At 46.3% G+C, this 26,507-nt stretch overlaps 1 protein-coding gene across 1 annotated transcript in view; it reads right to left on the bottom strand.

Annotated features, from left to right (window-relative positions):
• The window catches only part of LOC135368211 (neurogenic locus Notch protein-like), a 65,440-nt gene that overhangs the window by 26,106 nt on the left and 12,827 nt on the right, over positions 1-26,507 (bottom strand). Inside the window, exon 2 of the mRNA XM_064601351.1 lies at positions 22,300-22,381. Coding sequence (XP_064457421.1) covers positions 22,300-22,381 — 82 coding nt within the window. The remainder of the gene's footprint in view (positions 1-22,299; positions 22,382-26,507) is intronic.

The following is a 26,507-nucleotide window of genomic DNA, read 5'->3' as shown; positions in this document are numbered from 1 at the left end:
GCTGCATGGCTGACCTTTCCCTTTTATCTTTCCTTCTTTTTTTTCTGCCAATAAATCACCACCCCCGTTTTTTCTTCTTCTTCTTCTCTTCGTTGTGTGTGTGTGTGTGTGTGGTGTTTTCTTCACTCTTAAAAATGAACTTCACCGCATAGCACGCTCCTAGCCAACCATAATCTCGAATGATATCGTTATCTGCCGTGATTTGTTGAAAACGGGAGGCGTACGCCTTTTCTGTGACAATTATGAACAGCATAAGTGTCACAGAAAAGGCGTACGCCTCCCGTTTTCAACAAATCAATGCAGACAACGATATCATTCGAGATTATGGTTGGCTAGGAGCGTGCTATGCGGTGAAGTTCATTTTTAAGAGTGCTCTCTGATTTACTTTTGGAATAAACCCTGCAGGCGCATATATAGAGACTGCTAAGCTAACGTACATTGTGACCTGAAGTCCCGTTTTGCTTGAAATCATGTCGGGGATGATTGTAACTACTCCAATACGTGTATATTCGTAAATTCTGCTTTGTGGATATTCCATAAAATATCGACATTTCTAGAACACCGACAGTATATCGGAACGGTATCGGTACCGTTGCGTTCCTAGCGGATGGTTTGCCTGAACACTGCAAAACCTTTTGCCCTCAGTTCATTTCAAAAATGAAGCGGACACTGGCAGTCGAACTGTAATCTCCAAGCGGCCGACTGATGACACCGTAATCTTGGAGGTCATTAAAGTAATCTGAGTTTCAGAGGCAATCTACGAATACCCTGTCGGTGATAGTCCGCCCCCACAGAGTCAACACGAGGGCCCTCGCTATCTGTATGACAAACGATAACCGTGCTTTTTTTCCCACGCTACTACAATGCCTTATAGTGCGCTGATGATACATATCTGGTCCTTGGGTTAATTACCAAAACACGGGATCCTTGACTACATAGCATTTCGAAAATATTAATGTTCTCTGCCTACCAACGCTTCACAATGGGCCATACACTTCCTAAATAGACGACCACTGTCTGGAGTATACACTCCAAGAAAAAAAAGGGTGTGAAAAGGTGCTAACTTCTACACTGTTAAAACAGAACTTCACCACATATCACGCTCCTACACTCTTAAAAATGAACTTCACAGCATAGCACGCTCTTAGCCAACCATCATCTCGAATGATATCTTTATCTGCCCTGATTTGATGAGAACGGGAGGTGTACGCCTTTTTTGTGACACTTATGCTGGTCATAATTGTCACAGAAAAGGCGCACGGCTCCCGTTTTCAACAAATCACGTCAGATAACGATATCATTCGAGATGATGGTTGGCTAGGAGCGTGCTATGAGGTGAAGTTCATTTTTAAGAGTGTAGCCAACCATCATTCCGAATAATATCATTCTGTGTCCTGATTTGTTCAAAACAGGGGGGAGGCGCCTATCTGGGACAAGATAATCTGTCCCAGATAGGCGCCTCCCCCCTGTTTTGAACAAATCAATAGACAGAATGATATCATTCGGAATGATGGTTGGCAACGAGCGTGGTATGTGGTGAAGTTCTGTTTTAACAGTGTATATTTACCACCTTGATCTACATAGCTTCAGATCAAGGGTGTAAAAGGGTGGTAATACCAATTATCAAAATTGCTACAAAAAGGCGTACGCCCCACCTCGCTCACCGAATCAGAAGCGGTGACCCTATCATTCGTTGGAAGCAGGTAGAACTTTGCAACCTTTTCGGCACAACATATGCGACAACTATTACCTCCTAAAAGGTGTAACCGCTCCATCCTTTCTTCTTTTTTTTTTTTTTTTTGTATGAGGGTGTATACAATACCTTATCTTACACCTTTCAGACATAAACTATATCACCTACACTTTTGTAGTGTAAGTTTATGACCGTACAGAAGTGCGTTTTGTAAAACGTCTTCTGAAGGATGCAGTCTATACCAAAAAAGCACCATTTCCAATGTTCATTTTCTATACAGAAAGCACCATCTCAGTATAGAGTGCGTATCATATCGCAAAACATTGTTTTAGTCGGATATATTGCGGACATCCTAATCACTTTTCAACACTGTCAATACACCTTTCAGTTGAGCCTGCAGTATGAGAAACAAGGGTGCCTGTTTATAAAAAAACCTCTTTTTACCCGAAAGGTGTAAAGAATTCACGGTTGCTTCTTAAAGAATTCTTAGAACAGAACTTCACCGCATAGCACGCCCCTAGCCAACCATGATCTCGAATGACATCGTTCTCTTCACTGATTTGTTGAAAACGAGGGGCGCACGCCTTTTTTGTGACAATTATGAACAGCATAAGTGGCACAAAAAAGGCGTACGCCTCCCGTTTTCAACAAATCAGGGCAGATAACGATATCATTCGAGATAATGGTTGCCTAGGAGCGTGCTATGCGGTGAAGTTCATTTTTAAGAGTGTAGTTGCTGTTTATCACTCCTGATTTGTGGAAAGCGCGGGGCGTAGGCCTTTTTATGACAATTATCATAACTACACAAGTGTCCCAAAAAGGCTTACCCCTCCAGTTTCCAACAAATCAGGGTTGAGTACGATGTAGCTGCGTACGTACACTCTTAAAATTGAACTTCACCGCATAGCATGCCCCCTAGCCAATCATCATCTCAAACGATATCGTTATCTGCCCTGATTTGTTGAAAACGGGAGGCGTACGCCTTTTTTATGACACTTATGCTGTTCATAATTGTCACAGAAAAGGCGTACGCCTCCCATTTTCTACAAATCAGGACAGATAACGATATCATTCGAGATGATGGCTGGCTATAAGAGCGTGGTGTCCGGTGAATTCCATTTTTTAGAGTGTACGATGTAGCCGTACAGTTGCTGAGTGCAGTTGAGCCATCATCCTCAACGGTGAGGTTGCAGTTCATCCCACCGCCCCTCAGTCGTACGGTGATGACCGCTGAAAAAAGGCTCTCGGAGAAAATCCAGCACACCCAATAGACGATAAGGTGGCCTACCGGTCGGACTGGTTTGCCGATTCTCCTGGCGGTGATGCTGCTTGTGGCTACGCCCATCTAACGGAGGCCATTGCTATGCATTCCGTGTGTTCTTACGAGATGCATCCTCCCTTCTCGGCCCCCCCTCTCGTAATTCGTATGTTGCAGGGCTAGTCTGGCCGCATACATATATACACGCCTTTCGTGGTGGCATTCTTTCTCACAAAGAAGCCCGCGTTCGTTATAGAGGACTCCTCTTATAACAATATGCGCTTAAAACTGGCCCGTAAGAAACGCGGCTACATACGCGGCGAATCGCTGATGCCAAAATTAGACTCGCTAAGGATGTATACGCTAAAAGTAGAACTTCACGATATAATATGGCAGAGAGTGTAGCATAACGTCTTTTTGTTGCAATTAACATATATCTCAATTGTCACGCAGCCTGAAGTCGGCCCAGGACGCATGTTAACCGCACATCCCCTGTCCCCCACTCCTGCCTGCTGTCCTCTCTCCACGTCTGTAAGCCACGCTGCTGGCCACAGTTGCTTCGCGGTGCTAATATGGAATTTAAAAAAAAATGTCACGCAGAGTTGTCATCATCTCAACATTTCACGTTATATCATCTTATCACATCCTAGCTACGGGGGTGACGCACTGTCCACGCGAGTCAAGCCAACAACGGCAAGCCGGTCTCGTCACAACCACCACCACCAGCGCCACCTGTTTTTGTATGGATACTGCCATTGGATCTTGACTGATATTTACAAGGAAAGAACATCCCGTCGATTTCTACAGAATAATTATTTTTAACATTTTTTCGCGCGTGAAATGGGTGTTCCAATTAATAAACATTTCTTTTTTGATTCCGTATAGGCTCACCGGAAAACGTACAATAGCAGTGTCGAAAAAAAAAAAAACTGTTCGTTAGCAAAGCATCCATCTGAATCACCACCTCCACCTCATTACCACCAGCAACGGGCGATGAACCTCCCCAATCATCATCATAAAATAGTTGTTGTTGTTCTAAGCGGAATACACCCTCACAGTGTTCGCTGCAGAATGCGCGCGTTGACATGTTCCCTTTTTGTAGAAGATACACCATTCAGAAGCGTTAAATTTACTTTGCCTATACCACAACACTGTGTGCCATAGGGCGAGACATGTACACCAAAAATCTGAAAGACCATATCGTTATATATCGATGTTTTGAACTGTTTACTAAAGATGTCCTGAACAGAAAAACGCACTGCGCGCGTTTATAGTGTTCTCCGAGACCGCGGTGCCGCGCCATTTTCCTGCTCCTATACAGTTCATGAACCCACGCTCGCTAAGTCTGAGAAATGAGCGAGTCAAGTTGGAGCGGTCTCAACGGCGTCGGCATATAATCTCCACTCACAGGTGATTGCTTTTCAAAGTGATTACTCCTTTGCGGGTGTACTCCGAGGGAAGAGAGGCCCTTTCTCCGACGAACTATTAGTGTCCCAACTTGGCTACATGGAAGCCGCGGAATGGACGCTGTGAGAAAACCGCCTGTCTCTAAATAAAACGTTGTTTGTTGAAAATTTGTTGAAAACTGGAGGCGTACGCCTTTTTTGTGACATTATGCCCCAAGCAGCACAATGTACTGAAAGTCGAGTGCAATAGGGGTGGACAGTTTGTGTCTTATCAATGTTCCTTAGTTTCAGGAGTCTGTTCAAGGCCTTCCACCTACCCGTCCACCCCTATTGCACTCGACTTTCAGTACATTGTGCTGCTTGGGGCTGTTCATAATTGTCACAAAAAAGGCGTACGCCCCCCCGTTTTCAACAAATCAGGACAGATAACGATGTCATTCGAGATTATGGTTGGCTAGGAGCGTGCTGTGCGGTGAAGTTCATTTCTAAGAGTGTAGTAGTAGTAGTAATAATAATAATAATAGCGAGTAGACTCGCATGTTATAAAAAGTATTATCTTCGAAATTAAACGCTTTATTTCGGCGTAAACGCACTCTTTGATGAAATCGCCTTTGTGTGACACTGATGCCATTACACTAATTGTCACAAGGTGGCGGTTGTGACGGAACTGCTTGGCGTACTCGGCCACACTTAGGAGGGCAACGTCACAAGTATCACAGGAGGGGAAGGGGGGGCAGAGATTCCTGCGCCGGCTTCACGGAGAACTGTGCCGGCATCATTTGTCGCAAAAATTGTCGCAAATAGGCGTACACCCCGTGTTTTCCACAAGTCCAATTAATAATACCCTAAAAATTAACCCGCTAAACCACGATCTCATATACAGTGAACCCTCGTTAATATGACCCTCGATAATCTGACATACCCGCTTTACGACCACACTCCTTGGGAACAATGCAGTGAAACCTCTGCAAATCCCCTCCCGTTAATATGACAATCCCGCATTATGACCAAAATTCTCGGGAACGACCATGGTCATAATAACGAGGGTTCACTGTATATATATACCATCCACTTACAAAATCGACACGCACACCCTGTGGTTACCGACACGGCACACAGGTCGCTTCCCTCCACGCAAAGGTATATATAACCGCACGTGGGAATCGAAGCCATCGTGAGAAGAAATCCTTGCAAGGAGAGGCAGAGAGAAAGGGAGAGGGAAGGCGACGATGAGTGAGAAGACAAAGGGAACAATGTCGGTAGCGTCTTTTTCTCACATCAGCGTCGGGTTGCTCTAATTGACGGTCTCCTCATTAGGGCGTTCCCCGTGTCTTTCGTGCGGCGGTCGCTCCCACGGATTGGTTACCCCCGTCGGACGCGACAGACCGTCGTATGGCCAAGATAGAGCTGCGCGTTACAGATACCTACACGAAAGAGCGACCGATGAGCATTTTTTTTTACCCTAACGAGGGCCCGTATCGAAAGACAAAGGGGGAAGATGCAAATAACGGATAGTTTCAACACCACCTAGAGAGAGAGAGAGAGAGAGAGCCTGCGCACTGCCTCCTCTCCCTCTTTCAGTTAAGAGCCAGAATTCGTCTGCTACTATACGATTCACCGTTCTGCGAATTCAAGAATCCGCAAATGATTGCAGCTCACCTGAAACCTGCAGACCTAAATATTTAGATAAAAAGAGCAAGACGCTTTGCAGAAAATCAGTTTTGAGAAAGATTGGGACCTTTTTGCGCTTTATTTCCAAGTTTTCCCATTTAGTACGCCGGGACGTTCAATCATAACTCGCAGACGACGGTGGTTCTTCTCCATGGACACGACCGTTGAAAGCAAGTTCGTGATTGGCTACGGCCGTTGCAAACACGATCCTGATTGGCTGACTCTTAATTGTCACGTCACGTCGACGAGCGCGCATGTTGGTAGTTCTCGAAATGACGTGACTTTTTTTTTCTTTTTGTCCGCTATATAGTGCTGACTTTCTCTTATCTACAAATGTGCTGGCTTCTCTGTGAAGTGTAAGAATTTCTCCTGGCGGAATGAAATATGCCGTTACTTTGACACCGACACAAAGGGAACGGGATTCATCGGTTGCGTCGTTCGTGATTTATGATCGATAGGGAAAAAAAGAAAAAGCTTCTCCCTCTCAACAAGCGCGACAATGCGGAGAAGCTTCGAATTGTCTCCTCAAACGATTCCTTGCGATGATTGGACGAATCGTTCGACGAGGCCAATGAGGGTCCGCTCCGCATTGTCGCGTGTCTTGAGAAAGAGAGGGAGAAGGAAAGCTAAAATCGTCCTCAGCGTCATATACAACATCGTCACTATATGAATCCCATCCCACACCGGTGCCGATCCGCATATCCGAAAGCAACCTCCGAAAAAAAAAAAAGAAAAAGAAAGAAAGAAAAGAAACAAAATGCACCACCGCACACGCAACTTTTTTTTCACCCTCACCACTCAGCTCTTTCACCCAGTCACGCATCTATCCCTGAAAGTGCCCTGCTAGTCTTCTATCAACAGGCCCCCAGGGGCGGACCAATAATGCTACCTACCGACCGACAGACTTGCCCCTGAACCCCCACCACCCATTCGACTACCATACTCTCCTACCCTAAAGATAAAGAGAGAGAGAGAGAGATAAAGAAAAAGAGGCAAGCCCAGAAGCAAGAAGACGACGGCAAAGATTTCTCATTTTTGTGCACCCTAAGTTGTGCCCCCTCCCCTAAAAGAAAACATAAATCAAGCACACGAGAGAGGCTTATAGGGCGTTGCTTATTTTCGAGTTGCCGGCGAAAAAAAAAGGGCCTTGATGCCCGTGTGCTCGGACTGCATATCAGTCGTGTTCGTTTCTTCGGGTCCTTGTACGAAGATCGATCTCGTCCATGCATTTGTTATGTTAATTTTACTCCGGGTAATGTCATCTCTATCAGTTGCGAATACTGTATCATGCGAACGAATATGTAGCAAATAGCTGGTGTAGTAGTGCATTGCACGCTTGGCTTTCGCTGTATTTATAAAGCTGAAAGTACGACATAAAAAGTAGTGCCCTGTCTATATCGCTAAATGCTTGGCTTTGTTCTGTTCTCTTTTTTTAGACGCCATCAGGCGAATGTCAGCAGATTTCCTTGTGAAGTGAGCCCAGGAGACTTCTTTCCTCTGCTTTGCGCGAAGTAAACATGCTCTTTTTTGCTTTTGGAATCCCTCGAAAATAAAACATCCAGTGTGAGCTCTAAATTAAACAAAGATTACGTTAACGTAGGCAAGAACAAGAAGAAAAAAGCTCGATAAACTGAAAGAACTGGATAGAGCTAGATCGATAAACGGAAAGAAACGGAACCCCAAAGGCGGCACCTGGCGGTACTGCATGAAGTACCACCTGAAAAAAGGTGCTAAGAAAAAAGGGCGTGAAAAGGTGGTAACTTCTATAGTTACCACCCGCAGGTCAACATAGCGTCTGATAAAGGGTGTAAAAGGATAGTAAAAGCAATTGTCATATATCCAAATTGTTGCAAAAAGGCGTACGCCCCCCTCGCTCACCGAATCAGAAGTGATAACCCTATCATTTGTAGGTACACTCTTAAAAATGAGTTTCACCGCATAGCACGCTCCTAGCCAACCATCATCTCGAATGATATTGTTATCTGCCCTGATTTGTTGAAAACGGGAGGCGTACGCCTTTTTTGTGACACTTATGCTGTTCATAATTGTCACAAAAAAGGCGTACACCCCCCATTTTCAGCGAATCAGGTCAGATAACGAAATCATTCGAGATAATGGTTGGCTAGGAGCGTGCCACGCGGTGAAGTTCATTTTTAAGAGTGTAGCAGGTAGAACTTTGCAACCTTTCATGCAAGAGTGTGCAATACATGTAAGAGTGCGCGGTATAATTTCGCTGTTCCAATTTCACAGGCGGAGTAACTCTGTTATGGTTAATGAACTACTTCTCCTGTCATTCTTATGTTAAAAACAGGCATACACTATAGTGCAACTTAAGAGGGAACGGGGAACGAACGGTGTGCGAACGAATGGTTTCTTCATCGTGCAGAACATCCAGATCACCCAGTGGCCGTCCGAAGTCACCATGCAGTTTATCGCGACGGGCGCCCATACCAAACGACCATTACGACCACGATAATGACATTCATCCCCGTAAGGGTCGCCACGAACGATTTTAAATTGCCGGACTTGCAAGGAACTACCGAGAGCAATGCCAAGTGATCGCCATTGTCTGCGGCAAACAATTCGGAGCATCCCACAATTGTTTGCGTTGTGCCGATCACCTTTGGCCGACTTCACTGGTGACGTAGCCTCATCTGTAACGGTTGTCATGCGTCGTTTGAGACGCTTAGTAACGCTTTGAATATAATTAGGCGAAATATGAACATGTCATCTCAATTTAAAACATGAAAGAACTGATGAACATGTTCATCAGTTGCCGCCTGCGTCGATCCCGTCGTATGAATGTGTGTGTGAGTGAGCAAAAATGTAAGAGTGAAAGGAGGATGAGTGAGAGAGAGTGGCTGGTTTGTCCCTTCAGATGACGCACCCTGGAAGTCGCTGAGAAGGCGTGTTAGCTTAGCTCAATTGGTAGAGCCCTCGACCGGCAATCCAGAAGATGTGGGTTCGAGTCCTACAGCTGGCTAACCTTTTCAGTGACTTTCATCGTTCATCTCAATTTAGTTCGCTTCCCTTCTGTGAATACCTGACGCAACGCGTGGGGGCAGCACTGAGAAGGTAATGTTGAATTGCATTGTATGCGAAAACAGATGGCGCTGCAAAGAAGGCGTGCAACCGAGGAGAGAAGAAAGAAGACGGAAAGAAGCAAGGAGAGACACGAGCGTACTCCCTTTTTTGTGACCGCTAACGTCATTACGTAAGTGTCACAAAAGGGGAGTAAACCTTCCTGCTGTCCTCTCTCCATCTGTCCACATCTGTACGCCGCCCATAGCCACAGTTGCTTCGCGGCGCTAACACGAAATTTAAAGAAAAAAGATAAGGACCGGGGACACGTATTATCCAGAATTACGGTTCGCTGGGAGCATCTTATGCGGTGAAATTCTGCACATAGAAATGCGAGTGACTCAAGAAGAGATTGATTGATTGACTGATTATAAAGAAAAATAAAATGGAGCTTTCGGCTTCACTAGTTTCGGCCAGGAAGAGAGTCATATTTGAATTTCGTTGTTTCTTGGGCGTTGGAGTCTTGCATGTTTGTGTCTTACCTGTTTGAAGCTCGCTTGATGGGCGAATTCACGTTGTTTACGTTTAGTTTTAGAGCTTTATAACCGTCTCGTAGGTATTTACTATTGTACAAGTCACTAGCGTAGCCAAAGGGGGGGGGGTTCTAGGGGTTCAACCCCCTTTCCCCCTCCCCCCGAAATGACACCTTTGGTAGTGCATTTGGGATAGGAAAACGAGGGGGAAATCCTCCTCTCCCATGTAAAGTTCCCGTAGAACCCCTCCCGAAATATCTTTCTGGCTACGCCGCTGGTACAAGTCATGTATTACGTGATTGATTGATTGATCATGTGGATCGAACCATCATTCACGTGTAACATGGAACAACAGAGATCAGAGATTGAGGCTAACAACAGCGGACTTTTCCTTATTTTCGCCTCTAATCTAATCTAATCGCATCAGCTCCTCACTTCCCTGACATTTTTTGAGCCGTGCGCGGGAACATATCTTCCGACACTGTTCTTGCTGAGTGGACTCGTAACGGACAGGACGGACGGATTTGACAGGTCATACGGATAAGTATCGGAGCACAAATCTGGAGGTGACCGAGTTCGAGTGCCGTTCGAACTGTCTGTCTTGCCCCTGCGTTCTCATATGACGCAAACCTCGGCACAGTTCCACATGAAGTAGGCCCAGGAGGTACGACCTCCCAAATAGTACACTCTTAAAAATGAGTTTCACCACATAGCACGCTCCTAGCCAACCATCATCCCGAATGACAGCGTTATCACCCCTGATTTGTTGAAAACGGGAGGCGGAGCCTATTTTGTGACACTTATGCAGTTCATAATTGTCACAAAAATGGCGTACGCCTCCCGTTTCCAGCAAATCAGGGGAGAAAACGATGTCATTCGAGATCATGGTTGGCTAGGAGCGTGCTATGCGGTGAAGTTCTGTTTTAAGAGTGTACGCACCGCCATGTCCGCAGGCAGATAGCGCGGTAAACTTAGTGCACTACTGCCACCCATGTTCTTCGCCCTCCCATTTGTTGCACCTTGCGCAGCACGTAAAACCCCGCGCAACCGTCCCCACCAATCGGAGCATTTCGGAAGCGGTCAGTGCACCGGGGGCGTCCTTCTGGAATCGCTCCCTGGCACGCAGTGAACAAGCAGCCGCCATTACCACATTCCCAATCGACATAGAGTAAGCCTACTCGAAGCAACCCCGCTTCGCAGTTAATAACATACCATCTCGAGCTGCTCCTTCAGAAGCGTTATCCGCCCAAGCAACCGCGCTTCTCGCAGAAGCGGGTGAAGGCCCTCCTGCGATTAAGTATGACAGGTGGAACGGAGCGCCCAAAGTGGCAAATACCACCTCGCCAAGGCTGTATGTCGTGGCATTGGATGAATGTCGTCGTTCTGTGGAAGGCGAGTGCGTGAATGCCAAAATGTATGTGCTTACATCGAGTCCTGGGATCAACGGTACCAGAAGCCCTGGTCGCTGCCTTCCAGCTCCCGCCATTGCATGCTATAGCAGAACACTTATGAACAGGCCATGTCTTGTCTGTACAGGGACACCATTTATGGCTCTTCAAGTTGGCGCTGTTGTGTTTTGTAAATATGCTAGCGCATCCTGATGACCTGTCAACGATACAGGAGGGAACGACACGCCCGTATGTGTCAAACCCGTCAACACCAGACCGCTCAGCGCCCAGCTATTTGATCACTCATGACCTTTATAACAGGTACAGGCGTACTTGACGCGAGGTGGTGGAGGTGGTGGTGGTGGTGGAGGTGGTGCTGAAAGGGCCGATGTCTGCCTCACAGAGGGGGAAAACGTCACAACTAACGTCCTAGGGGAATGTGCGTCCTGGGCCGACTTCTAAGGGAACTGTGCCGACATATGTCTGAAAGCGTCTAAGGGAACGAAGTATTTGTCCCGCTACATTAACGTGCGTGTCACGCTAGCTCATCGAATCATATCAAGCCACGTGAATTACAGCAAACTCCCGCAGCCTAAGCGGGGAAAGACGCTTCCACGTCATCATGTAATTGGCGTTGTTGCTGTATATATACGCTAAGTACGCATTGTCTTTCCATTATGTCTCCGTAATCGTACGGTAAAGAGTTGAAAGTACGGCCCGTCTCCGTGTTGTTCCTTCGTCCCAGCATCGTCACGATTTAATGGATATACGCTAAAGTAGTTTGCAGCAACTAACTGCACTATTTTGCTCTTTTCCTGTAAATTCCATACGTATAGTATTTTGGATATTGATGTCCTCCGCTCTGTCATGTTCCACGTCACAATTGTATCCGGTAGGTTGTTATAGTTGTAGCCAGCCCTGCACCCCCGTTCGCCTTCCAACACGACCATGTCCTCCTGGTCCAGTTTATCCCACCTTGCCGAACACCCTCACAATAAACAGAAACTCGAGACCTCACTGAACTGGTCACCCGTAATCGAACCCTCAAAAATGTTTCGATACATCTAGGCGACCTGCGGCGGCATTTGATGGAATGCAAAAAAAAAGCAATGAAGAGAAACATAAAAAGTTTCGAGGGCATCGTCCCGCCAGCAGATGTCTATTCTTCCAAGCGCGGCCCGAAAGGCACCACAATGGTCCTGTTGGGTTCTTTGAAGTCTGTCTCCGCGGAATGCCATTGTGGCTACCGCCCGTTTTCCCACGTCTCCGACCCCGCCGACATTTATTCCGCTTTGGAAACTGGGATTGGCTGCTTTCTGCCCAAGCAGCACACACGCACCGGTGTGGTGCACGTCACTACTATATCGTACCTGTTACCATCAAGTGGAATGGGCAGCTAGTTATGGTAACGTTCCGTTTCGCTGTATCTCGCGAGGCTTTTAAGAAAATGAAAAAAAAAAAGATCTGCGTTGTTCGTAGGTTGGGGTAAGATCGGCGTTAGATCGGACGTTAGTGCTATCATGCACTCAAACGACGGAACTCCAGGAGGTATATGGTAACGTACCGTTTCGCTGTATCTCGCGAGGCTTTTAAGAAAAAGAAAAAAACAGAGATCTGCGTTGTTCGTAGGTTGGGGTAAGATCGGCGTTAGATCGGACGCTAGTGCTATCATGCACTCAAACGACGGAACTCCAGGAGGTATATGGTAACGTTCCGTTTCGCTGTATCTCGCGAGGCTTTTAAGAAAAAAAAATCTGTGTTATTCGTAGGTTGGGGTTAGATCGGCGTTAGATCGGACGCTAGTGCTATGGTGCACTCAAACGATGGAACTGCAGGTATGGAGCTCCAGGAGGTATGGTAACGTTCCGTTCCGCTGTATCTCGCGAGGCTTTTAAGAAGAAAAAAACTGTGTTATTCGTAGGTTGGGGTTAGATCGGGATTAAATCGGACGCTAGTGCTATCATGCACTCAAAAGACGTAACTCCACCGCATAACAAAACTAAGCGTCGGAACCACCCTAATTCATTCAGAATGATATCGGTCTGTTTCCTGGGTTGCCGAAAATAAAGGGTGTACGCCTTTTAATGACACCTATGTGACTTGTCACACACACACAAAAAAAAAAAACGTACCACCCGCGCTTTCGACAAAGCAGAAGTGATGACAGCATCGTTCTGCGCAATGGTTCACGTCCAGCGCGCTATGTGGTCAAGCTCTGTTCCTTGAGTGTCGCAGTTCCGCCCACGACTCCCCGTCAAAAGCGCGCGCTTCTGCTGCCCTAAGTGGCATTCTTTTGTCCGCCCGTGTAGTCCCGCACATCCGCCAGGAAGGAAAAAGCGTGCTCGGCTCAGAGCATAAGCAACACAGGCAAGGCAGTGCATGCGGGCTGAGGAAGGGCGTACTTGACCCTTCGCTGCCCCCCCCCCGGAGAAATCCTGTTCGTGACGCGGCTCAGGCCGAGCGTGCGTTTTGCCGCCATCACTTTTACCCGGTTGCTTTTCCACCGTACTGCGGCGATTCCACGACCACCAGACCGGTTCTTGGATCAGCGCTGCTAAGCCTAATCCTCGCCAGCTTCTCTTTTATGTCTTCCAGAAAGCGTTCGACGAAAGCGTGCCACAGAGCGTCTGCGAAACCGCGTCGTACCCGCACGGGCCGTGTAGTGTGGGACTGTGGGTACTCTGCGGGTATACGGTACTACCGACACCAACCATTAGTAGTTGTGTCGTGTCGAAACTTCAATTACCGTTTAGTCCGCTTCACAACAAGATAAACTCGAGGCGGACTTCTCGTGGAGTACGACATCGTTACGACACTTGCTCCGCGGGGAGAGCTTCGCGCATGCCTTTTAGTGACCATTAATAAAAGTACCCAGTAAAACCCAATAAAAGTGACTCAAAGAGGCGAAACCAGAACTACAGCGCATATCACACTCCTATGGGCGAACCATAATACCGAATGGCATCATTCTCTCCTCGCATTTGTTGAAAAGGTAAGGCATACTGCTTTTTGTGACAGCTGTACACTTCAGTTAATTGTCACAAGAAGGTGTACGCTCCGCGCTCTCCACAAATCAAAAGCGATAACCGTATCATTTAATGCAGCGGGTGTCCTCCAGCGTGTCTTGCGATAAAGTTCCATTGCAAAAAAAAAAAAAGAAGAATGCGTTTGTCGCGAGAATTTATTTTTACGTGTCCTAATTTCAAAAGACAACATACCGACACACGATCACCATCACCGTGGTTGATACCGAACCGATAAGAACCGATAAGAACCGTGAGAACTCCCGTTAGACTCCCAACGACCTGTACGCAACTTGCAGTAGCTCTTCCAGCTCACGTGATCCAATTCCGATAGCTTAACTTGCAAATAAGGAGGAAGTATATACATTCTTGTCCCGGCGGTGTCAAAGTTGCCTGACCTTTTCCTGCACGCGGGAAGAAATTTCTCTCACACGCGGAAAAGTGCCCGATATCGAAGCCTTCCTGCAGCGGGAACCGCGCCTGTTGAATATCAAAACGCGCTTCGGATCACGACCAGAGCAGGCGCCCTGGTAACTATTACACAAAGACCCGGATGATTGGAGAGCCAATCACGTTCCGTTTAATCAGCGCTGATGATCGTGGTTCCCACATGACGGTCGCGGACAAACCAGTTTGCCTTATCGCATATACAGTGCGTAAGTATATTTGATTACAATTTCGTACGTAAGAATTAAGAGTGGGACAACTGAGAGATGGCGTAAGGAGAGTTTTTCAACATCCGCTTTACCTTCTCAGGATGATGTGACTGACTGATTACAGTTTTTTTTGCAGTTCGTGCTACGCTTATGTGTCGTCTCGTTTGTTAAATCGACAGCTTTGTGAAAGCCAACGAACGAGGACAACCGCGTAAGTCCGTCCGTAACACTTGTGGAGAGTGAAAAAGAGAACAGGAGAGAGAAGAATCAGGACCAAAAAACGGCCACATGAAAGATAATAAATATAACAGTAATCGCATTTGAATACGTTTTGCAGAATGGCAAAAGGTACTGCAAACCACAGCGTATTGAGTTGCCATGGGTTCTGATGTGCTGGAACGTAATACTGGAAATTATTATTATTATTATTATTATTATTATTATTATTATTATTATTATTATTATTATTATTATTATTATTATTATTATTGAACTTAACCGTGTGCAGGAATGAATTGACACGCTTAAATATACTGGTGGAAAGTAATTGTTCTGATGGCTGGAACATACAAAGAGACAAACACAACACGATTGCATTGTGTTTGTCTCTTTGTATATTGTATTTCTGTGTCTCTTCGTATGTAGGCATGAACAGTCGAAATATACGCCCATATCAACAACAACATCAATCGGATAACGCCGACGATACAACGCATACGCACACATGCGTTCGCAGATACAGCAGGGAAACCATTTGAAAACGAAATTTCATACCACGGCGGTATTTATAGTACATAAATGCTGCTACGAGAATATTACCATCTATTATTAGCATATATTAGGTTAAAACCCGCAGTCGCAAGATGACGTCAGCATAAGCCAAGAAAAGTAACCGCCTTGCATGAAAACACGTTCGTCATACAACATCCTAATCAACTCCAACTACACAATTCCTGTCTGCCACACCTCGAAGAGGGGGTAAAAAGCAGTAAAACTGAAGGCTCTATAAAGAAACACATCGTATGGTCATAACGCTATGTCCCCCACGCGCTAATTGGTCTCTTCCTGACTTGTCAACAACCGGAACTGAGACAAGTGCCCTCAAGTCATTGTGTTCATTGCGCAGCCAATCACGCGAGGCTTTGCTCTCCTCGTCGTGCACGCTTTCCCTTTCCCTTTTTTGCATCCGATATATACGCGTCCTTTTCCTCTCCTTACTACCGTCCTGTCGCTTCCCTGGCAATGCCGTAAAACCACGGCTCTGACGCAATAGTTTACTCCAAAAAGGAATGCGTATCGACTTCGCAGAGCACGGCATGTTTCCCACGGGACGATTTCCCCAGTCACCGCCTATAGCGATAACCGGATGCTCTCGTGTAAACCGGATCGCGAGGTGTTCGCAGAGAGGAAGACCTGTGACGACATCGGTGTTGTCGACGGGACAGATCGAATGGTCTGTACCGAGTGACTCTTCCACTGGCTGCTACTTCCCTGTCCCTCCATTGCTGATTGCCCTTTATTTTCTTTTTATTGAGCGTTAGCGCCGCGAAACAACTGTGGCTATGAGCGGCGTACAGATGTGGACATATGGTGAGAGGACAGCTGGGGGTTATAGTATGCGTCCTGGACCGACTTCAGGGGAAACTGTGCCGACATTCGTCTGAAAGGTCTACGAAAAACCCAGAGAAAACCTCAGACACTCTTAAAAATGAACTTCACCGCATAGCACGCTCCTAGCCAACCATCATCTCGAATGATATCTTTATCTGCTCTGATTTGTTGAAAACGGGAGTCGTACGCCTTTCTGTGACAATTATGAACAGCATAAGTGTCACTAAAAAGGCGTACGCCTCCCGTTTGCAACAAATCAGAGCGGACAACGGTATCATTAGAGATGATGGTTGGCTAGCAGCGTGCTATGTGGTGAAGTTCATTTTTAAGAGTGTAGGATTCGAACACACCACCTCTCAGTCTTCAGCACGACCTTGACCGCTGGTGCTGATTGTTCTGGACCGGGCTTCGCCATTACTCTTGACGTGCTGGTTGAGCTAAGGCGTTCGGCTCGTCAAATATCTTATGAACGAATCTTTTTGCATTCCAATTGTAAACTTCAGACTCTTTCGCTGTAGGAGCCAAATCACAGGAAGAGAGAGAGAAACAGTAAAAAAAAAAAAAAAAAAAAAACTGTAGTCCGTCGCTGTAACGGGTGAAGCAAAGTACGTCTGCCTCGCTCGACAGTTAGAGGACCAGCGTCACACGGTGAAGGTATCCTCGTGACCTGTAACGCAATGCTCCGATATCATGTCTGTCCTGCATCGTGGCTGCATAAACAAACAGGTCGCGTTTCCCTGCGTTGTCTTTTCGTGGCGGGAGTCGTCAGGTTCGATCCTGACTGGGGCACCATATGCGTGCTCCGGGTAGCGCATTGTTTATTTTTGCCTGACCCACAAAACGCATCTGTTATTTGCATACAAAAACGACATGTACTGATCACATCATCGTTTCATATCGCATACTAACCAGCGAGCCCGGGGGAGTGAGAATGACACAAAGATTTAGTTGAAGTGGCAAATGTCCTCATTCATCGCCACTTGATGTATTTAGTTGTTGATGCCAACAACTGATGCCATCGCCACTTGATGTATTTAGATTTACACATAAGGTATAAATAAAATGGCATACAAGCAACACCCGCTCTTTTTCGAGCCAATCATGGATGAAGAACGAAGAGGATTAGTGTATTTCAGAGAAGCGAGTGACGCAGTTTTAGCTTTCTTGGGGCCCTGCAAAGGTCAAGTTACCTAAGAAAGCCAATGAGAAGGCTCTGCATGCGCCACTTTGGGGCCTACCTTGATACGCTACGATCACAGAGATTCCGAAACTGCACTCTGCGGACAAACACGGGCAACTGTGAAACCGAAACCGGAAGACTAGCGATGGAAAAGGGCACCTCCTCTCTTTCTGTCCTCCATGGAGTTAGTTCTAAATGAGCCAACGTGCGACACTTTGCCTGCATAGCCGCCATCGCATAGAGCAACGCTGGTATGACTTTGACCGTGACACATGAATCGTGCGCAAACAACGACCCGCCAACTTGAATGCCGCGGGACAAAAGACCATTTCCAAAGATCTTCCCCTCATCTCTCCCCCGCTGTATGCATGCGAGCAGACGACAGTTACCGCTCCGTTCTATAGCAGACATATCGTCTGCTAAACGCGGGCACAGTTCGCAGACGATCTGAGGCTCGATGCAGCGTGTATTTGATGCTATAATATGACGGTGAATTGTTCTCGAGACGGACATAATTTTAAGTGATTAACGTGTAAGTAAAAGGGAAAAATATCTTCGTCTGATCTTTGGAAATGGCCTTTTATCCCCACTATAAATGCATGCAAGCAGACAACAGCCGTCGCTGCTTTAGCAGACGACGTCTGCTAAATTATTATCTCAGACCCGATCTAGCAGTATTAAATGCCGTAATATGCAATGATTTCGAGACGGGAATAATTTAGGCAGTTAACGTGTGAGGTGGTGATGGTGATGATATAGATCTGCTTGCTAAAAACTGCTTGATAAAAAATGCTCGCATCCCAAAAAAGGGGGGCCAACAAAGTGAAAATAAATGCTAGGCAGCCTTTGATTGATAACTGGCATATACTGTAGAACCTTGGCAGCGTATCGCGTTGCCCATGATAAGGTGCACCTGCCGTGCGCTTTTCGATGACTTCTTTCGTGGTGTGTATTACTCATTCAGCTAACGCTGCCGACAAGCGCAGCGATATAGAGCAACGGGAAGTCTTACAGTTTGTTGTTCATTGTATCCATCTCAAGGCAGCTAATGACGTCCAATCCTAGTTCCGTTGCAACACTACAGTTATAATCAGGAGAGCATGGATGCCACTGTAAGCGAAAAAAGAAGAAACATTTCTTTTTCTCCGTTCCTTTCTTCTCTCCCCTTATCACGAATATGTATACTGGGAACCGCTCTCTATCCACAGCATTACTTGACACTTCGAGGCAGTTCTCACGCGTTCTTAACCCTTCCAAGGCCAACGAAGACCACGACTTCGCACGCATCCCCAGATCTATTCTGTAACTTTCGTAATTGTTTTCTACCGAGCCCGCTCTCAGACATACAAAAAAAAAGGAAAGAAAGAAAGAAAAAAAGAAACATTCATGCCTTCTTTCCCTGCGTTTCCCGACAGTATCCCTCTCTCGAACGACGAAAGGGAAACGCGGTCTTTCTCAATCGGGATCGTCAGGGTGTATCACTGTATTTCCCACACTTTCGATACCCCTTTATTTTGACTGCATCAATCGCAAGGCGTATAGGAAAAAAATCAGTTCAACTCTTTCGTTCTTGCAGAGTGATAAAGGCGATGGAGGGTTTCCAGGACAAACGACACTAACTTCGAGAAGATTAGTGGCTGAACGAGCGGACAGGTACCATTACTTACGCTTCCTTATCATTGCTTATGCCTATGCTATTCATGGGCACGCAAAATTCAAGACTGAGATTACAAGGACTGTCCCTGCTTGGCACAGATCAAGGGATCGACAAGATTTCTATCTGCCGCGTTATTAGCTATGCAAGAGCTCAGGCATTAAAAATTAAGTGAAGTATGCATGCCACGTTCAGGTCGGCATTCTGTAAAAGGTTACCATACCCACATAATGCAACTCTAACTTTAAGGCAATCAGGTTATTTTGTGCATTAATGCGTACATTGTGAAATTTTAAAAGTTTTACACCTAGAACAGTCATGCGTCTTGCTTTGTGTGTGTGTCTGTGTGCCACCTCAAGATTGCAGTGAAATGCATCCCCAAGCGATAACGCATATCGCATAACGCGATAACGCATTCTAACACTATACAGAGCGTAGGATATTTCGCAACGTGGATTTTTTCCTTTCACTGGATCTGATGTTAGTGTTCGAAAACCTCAGTCATCTACAGGTAATCGAAACCAGGAAAAATCTTCAGCGAACACGTCCCCCTGCTTTCGTAATCTAGCAGCTATTAATTATATTGATTCCTTTTTCTTATTTGGCCAGCACTACGGATATGTTTATCGGAGCAGACGACAGCGCCAAGGTTGTCCGACGACCGTCCGGTTCTATGCCGCCGCAGTTGCCGCTGCTGGTAAACCCGTTCCGCGTGGGAACCTCGCTTGTAAGCAGCACGTCGTTGTCCTCGTGGCGCCCAAGAACAGGACTAGCGCAACCTCTCTTTCTGCCGAGACTGTTGTTTACCGCTGAGACATGGCTCGCTGGGACAGCCATGTTCTAATTGGATCGATTAGCGCGTACGCGTCTCTTGTTTCGAGGTGCGTCATTCAGCCTTAAAGGGGCCATCCGCATTGACTCGCATACCGGCGATAACCCATTCAGAGCGTCACGCTGGTTACTTATACCATGCGGCTTTGTTCTACAAAGAAGCTTTTGTCCCGTGCGATATCTGAACTACCGCACATGCATTCTATTGCCACCGTCTGCGGAAAGTGACGCTTGAAAACGGGAAGCGTACTGCTCTTTGGGACACTTTGCATTTATGGTAACGGTCACAAAAGGGCGTACGTCCCACTCCACACTCGAATCGGAAACGAGCAAAGTGTGCTTTAAAAAAGAGCCAGATAGAGAGACGTGCAGATGTATTGTCATCAAGCCGCCCTCTTGTGTAGACGATGTATGTATAGATGTAGATGGTGCGTGAATCTACACACGTAGTTTAGTAGATTCTTGCCTTGTATGTGCATTAGTAGTAAATTAAATATATTCTTAACGGAACTATCCTTTCTGTATGATTTTAGCTCGTTCATCTGTTTGTACTTTCTGCGCGTAAGCGTACTGGGGCAGCCAGTTCGACTTTGTAGTAACTCACCCCACCCCTCTCTTTTTTTTTTTTTTCTTTATCACTTCACGATCACCACTCTAACCAGTTTGTTTCTTCTCTTCTACTTCGTTCCTCTCCAAATTTCAAGTACTTTTTCCTCATTTTTTTTAAGTATCTTCCTTCTCTAAAAAGTCCGTTGGCTAGCGGCCTACCGAACATTTCCGCGACGCACAGACACTATCCGGGCATCACCCCCATCGATTTTTACTCCAAGCTCCGTTTAAAGGTCCACCACCCGCTGAGTGCCGCCAGCCAATTGGATGCGGAAGCCGAATTCAAATGCGCCAATGGAGGGGCCCGCATCCCAACGGCCGTCGCAGCGAGCCCACCTGTCCCAATCACGTGACCTTTAACGGAATCGTCTGCGCTGTGCCGGTGACAGATGTTCGAGCGCGTTTATCCCAACCCCACCCCGGTTAAAAACCTATTCAATTGATAGACGCGCCGCAGCGTCAGTATCCGGTCTGACATTTAAACCGGGGTCCCTTTTGCGTGGCAGTAGGACACGAGCCGGGATCCGGATCATGAAATGAACATGATTTTTTCCGAGCATGAACATGTTTTTTTTTTCTTTTTTTCTTTTTTTTTTTAACGCGTACTTAAGCTGTACTTTACTTTGGGGAATGTCACATATTAAACGGGATGAGTTTGCGTCACTTGCGATGCTTCTGTGGTACGCAGTGATATACTGGTACCATTTCTGGTTTGTGAGAAGCTTGAGGCGAACGCCTTTTTAGGACAATAGATGTAACATGCCTAAATGTCACAAAGAGGCGCACGCCTTGCATTTTCAACGAATCAGAGGGGACACCGATGTCATTCGGGAAGACGATTGGCTAGGAGTATGTTATGCAGTGAAGTTCTGCTAGAAGCGATGTACACTGAATCGTTTAATGCCCTTTCACTCATACACCCTACACTCTTAAAAATGAACTTCACCGCATAGCACGCTGCTAGCCAACCATCATCTCGAATGATATCGTTGTCCGCCCTGATTTGTTGAAAACGGGAGGCGTACGCCTTTTTTGTGACACTTATGCTGTTCATAATTGTCACAAAAAGGCGTACGCCTCCCGTTTTCAACAAATCAGAGCAGATAACGATACCATTCGAGATGATGGTTGGCTAGGAGCGTGCCATGAGGTGAAGTTCATTTTTAAGAGTGTAGCCACATGGCAAGCTTAATGTATTAAACGGAGTGTCATTTACGTACTTCACCCCCTAACCAACCATCATCTCGAATGACATCCTTCTCTCCCCTGATTTGTTGAAAACCGGAGGCGTACGCCTTTTTGTGACAATTATGCGGGACATAATTGTAACAGAAAAGGCGTACGACTCCCGTTTTCAACAAATCAGGGGCGGGAACAATGTCATTCGAGATGATGGTTGGTTAGGAGGTGAAGTTACTGCCACTCCGTTTAATGCATTAAGTTCGCCGTGTGGCTATAGGGTATTAACTCCATTAACTTAAATTTTGCTAGACAAGTCTGGTCTGAACAGATGCCGTCTGCATAAATGCGTAATAATTCTATATCATGTCAAATGAAGCTACGCGCAGCAGTAAAGTAGAAATCTGAAAGTTTAGAATTCGCTTTACCGATATGGTCGATTTCGAACGATCATGCGTCAACGAGACCGCCGTAATAGTTTTTTTTTTTTTTTCTTCAGCGTCCATTAATTTTCCCGCCCCGACTGCGTCGTCTGGCAACCATGACACACTTCGGACGTGATATCCAATACGACCCAGACACTTACTTGCAATGAGATTCTCCGCTGGGATTGGACGAAACGCAGGAAGCTCCATTTTTGCAGGGGTTCGGCGAACACGACACAAAACCTGGAACAGAAGACGTAGTAGACACATCAGGAGATGTTTGCAATAACCATTCATAAAACCACATCCGTCCTGTATTTCTGCCCCTTACTGTTTACAGTTTGCCACTTGAAGCTCTTCGGTTGAGCATACATTGGTTACGTTACAGTAACGAATAACCGCAAGTTTTCTCTTCCGAAAGGCCACTGTACTGGCCCATGTGAGCGTGTTCATTCGAACACTACGTCGTCTAACGTCTGTTGAACTAGGCGCTGTATATCTTTAACAGAAAACATGTTCCTGATCTATTGCGTACTTCTTGTCTTTACCTCCACTCATTTTTCGTTTTTTTTTTTTTTAATAAGCGAGTCAAACGTTGGCTTTGACGTTTCCTTCTTCATAATAAACATATCGCCCCCACATAAACACATTTCAGTGATATTTATAAACCCCCTCCAAACGACAAACAAGCAGTACTTTCTAAAGCAATCGCGGAAACTATTCGAGAGATATGTCGATGCCCACATCCCCCTTTTTTTAGCTTTCCACGAGTGGCAAAGTTTCATAATGCAATAGAATTGCGTCGTTTCGTATTTATGTCACCATAAAAATTAAAGGGCAAAGCGCGCACTCAATTTCAATTTATTTCAATTTCTGCGGTAGAGAAATTTGGTCCATGTACAAAAGGCCCAGGTCTGACGAGGTACATGGACCAATTCGGCAACATAAAACACGAAATGACTCGATTGCTCTATTGCATTGAGCGGCGGATTAAGGGGGGGGGGGGCGATCGCCCCCATAACGTCAGTTTATACATTGGATTTCTTTCTCTCTCCGCCCCCACTACGCGCTTCGACAAAGAACCCCCCCCCCCTCAAACCGAGGGTCTGGATCCGACCCGGACTACATTATGTCACTCGCGGAAAACCAAAAAAGGGGGATATATTTATTATAATAAAGAAAAAAAAATGAAGGAAAGGTCAGCCAAACGGGTCGTGAGCTTGCTATTCCGCGAAGGAAATATGAAAATAAATAAAAAGAAAAGAAACGAATTAAGAAATAAAGGATAAACTAACAAACGGTGAAAGGTACACTGACGTATTATCTCGGATATAGTTCCCAAAAAATATGCTTCCATCTCATTTGACCTTGGCAGTCAAGAAGAAAACGGATACCAGTGACGTCTTGTCATTCTTTCCACTGAAAATCACGCAACGCGTCCGGTGAAGACCCGAAGGAAAGATGCTCCCGCATCACATCGTGCGTTTTCCCGCACGTTTCCTTTTGAAGAAGGCTTTTGTATATACGGAAGGATGCAACGCCCACCTGGGTCTCAGTTCTCTCGGAACACACCCGTGGGAGGAGTGCCGCGAGGGAGCCCGGGGTCGAGGCCGTCGAAGGCCGCCTTCTTGTTTATTTGCTCCTCCGAGAATAGTAGAAGTCTTATTATAGAACGGTATTCGACGGAACAGCCGACGCTTCGTTTGATTGTTTTCGTTTTTCGCTTTTCGTATCCCTCGCTTCCATCCGTGTGCGACAGGGCTCATGATAATAGAAGGGGGCCGACAATCAACTCAACACTGCTCTCGTGCAATCTAAAAACTGAACTTCATCGCATAGCACGCTCTGCGGCAACTATTGCCACACTCTTAAAAATGAACTTCACCGCGTAGCACACAACTAGCCAACCCTAATCTCAAATGATATCGTTATCTGCCTTGATTTGTTGAAAACGGGAGGCGTACGCCTTTTTTTTTGTGGCAATTTGGATATATGAAAATTGCCACTAAAAGGCGTACGCCCCCGTCTGTCTTAGAATCACCAGCGATAGCTCTATCCTTCGTGGCAATGGTTTGCGCGCAGCGCGCTATGCGGTGAAGTTCGGTTTTTAGAGGCTGGAGGCTTAAAACTGGAGGCGTACGCCTTGTTTGTGACAATTATGAACAGCATAAGTGTCACAAAAACGGCGTACACCTCCCGTTTTCAACATATCAGGGCAGATAACGATATCATCCCAGATGATGGTTGACTAGGTACGAGCTATGCGGTGAAGTTCATTTTTAAGATTGTAATTGCGTGTAATATGCTGGGGCACATAGAAACGTTTCCAAACGATGTGTCTTATGGTAGTATTCAGTCTTCTTTTTTAAATGTAATCTGTGTAAAAAAGAATGCCTAAATGAATCCAGAGAGATTTATTTCCATATAACCGCATTACTGACGAGAACAATACACGCTCTAACGATCCCGCTTCTGGTTTGAGGTGAGAGCGCGACGTATGCCTTTCTGTGACAATTAACGTATTTCCCACCGGCCTCGGTGGCTCAGTCGGTAGCGTGTTCGCCTGCTGATCCCGAGATCGCGGGTTCGAACCCGGCCGAGGACGCCAGCAACTTGGTGGCAGGGTACAAGTTGCTTAGACACGCCGTCTTCCGCGAGGGACGTTAAATACGGGGTGCCGTGTGATGAGCTTTCATCGCACGTTAAAGAACCCTCAGGTGGGCAAAAGCAATCCATAGACCGACCGCTGTGGCGTCGCTCATGATCTCAGTTGTCTCGCGACGTAAACACCCAATTATTATTATTAACGTATTTCCAAATTGTCACAAAAAGGCCTAAGGCTCCCATTTTACATAAACCAGGACAAAGAACCGGAATTATGATTGGGTAGCGTTGAAGTTCTGTTTGGAGAGCGTTATGACATACCATGCTCGTCAGCCGCCACCACCAGAACGCTCACCCAAACAAGCCTTCTAAATGTCGGATGCCAGAAGCAGGGAGCGTTCCCTTTCTCTCGAGCAAGTGCCACATGTTCCTCATAATCTTACTCGAAGACGTCGTCAGACCTCACCCGCCACCAAGACGACGTCGGAGCGAAACAAGAAATGAAAAATGTCTTCAATCTAAACGCATGAAACAGGAGCCGAGCGGCGCAATGAGTTTGTGGAGAGAGCGCGGGGAAAGAGCACCATCACTCGCGGCAGTGTCACCCGAGAAGACCGCTTCCTGACGGCTGACCCCGGGCCCGACCTCTGACATTCTCCCGCGACCTCAACTTCATCTCCCCCTCTCTCTCTATTAGTGATGAACACCTATCCCCAGATTCCCCTTCCTCTCTTACAGCCCGAAAAGACAGGCTGCGGCTGTTGCTGCTTGCTGCGAGCTTCGCCAACCAACCACCACTGTGGTCCCCAAAGACACGGTAGGGCGGAGGAGAGCCCGCAGATGTTGGCAACGTGGTGTTCGTTGCTCGTGCTCACGAACGCGTGACGTCATGGCTGTTGCGCGTGAAATGAAATCACGGTCGGCGCTTCGGAGGATACTGGTTGTGTATAGTCATTTACGTTATCTGACTACGCTTTCACCGCTTTCAAGACCACTCTATTGAATCGGTTCACGTGGAAACAAGTAGGAAGAGAAGGAAATACCACACTACTCAGGAAGCGTAACTGCTTGGCACAATATTGGACCAGGAAACAAACTGAACGTTGCTAGCATCCATTTATCATAGTCGCCAGCACTTTTTGTTCGTTGTGCCTAATGAAATAATCAGATAAGACAAATTAACGAACCTTAATATTGGTTCAATGGTCCAAGTAAAATAATTCGGGGCTTTGCGTCGACAGACTATATACAATGGCCGATGTGTCAATTGGAAAGTTGTTGATGAAGAAACGATCGACAGTGGAAGGTTCCAATACACAAGTTTTTAATTTGTATTTTCATTTATTCAATTTAATTAGTAATTTAATCAACGAAATAACGTTACTTAAATTAAAAGGCACCAAAGTAAATTCGACGCACGAAACTTGGCACACATCTCTAACGGAGAGAGCACCTCCCCTGTTTTTTTTACCTAAAAAGAAAACCGGCGAAACATAATAAAAGTACGACATGACAACGCGCCCAGCAATCGCGGCCACACGAGTCATCCCAGGTAACATCTCGCGCGATTTGCTGTAAAAGTACTTGCAGCGTGGCATAATGCAAATCACTGTATTCACACGAGTGACATCTCCCAGGAATATTCTAGTGGAAGAAAAAGCAAAAACTGCCTGGCGTAGCGGAAGCTCTGTCGTGTCACATGTTGGGCGCCAGAATATAGAACGTGCCGCATCGCGCAGACGACACCAGCAGCACGACAAAGCAG

This window comes from Ornithodoros turicata, chromosome 9, assembly GCF_037126465.1.
Source record: "Ornithodoros turicata isolate Travis chromosome 9, ASM3712646v1, whole genome shotgun sequence".
Classification (NCBI taxonomy): Eukaryota; Metazoa; Arthropoda; class Arachnida; order Ixodida; family Argasidae; genus Ornithodoros; species Ornithodoros turicata.
Note: the sequence above shows the minus strand (reverse complement) of the source record. Positions and strands in the feature narration are given on the sequence as shown.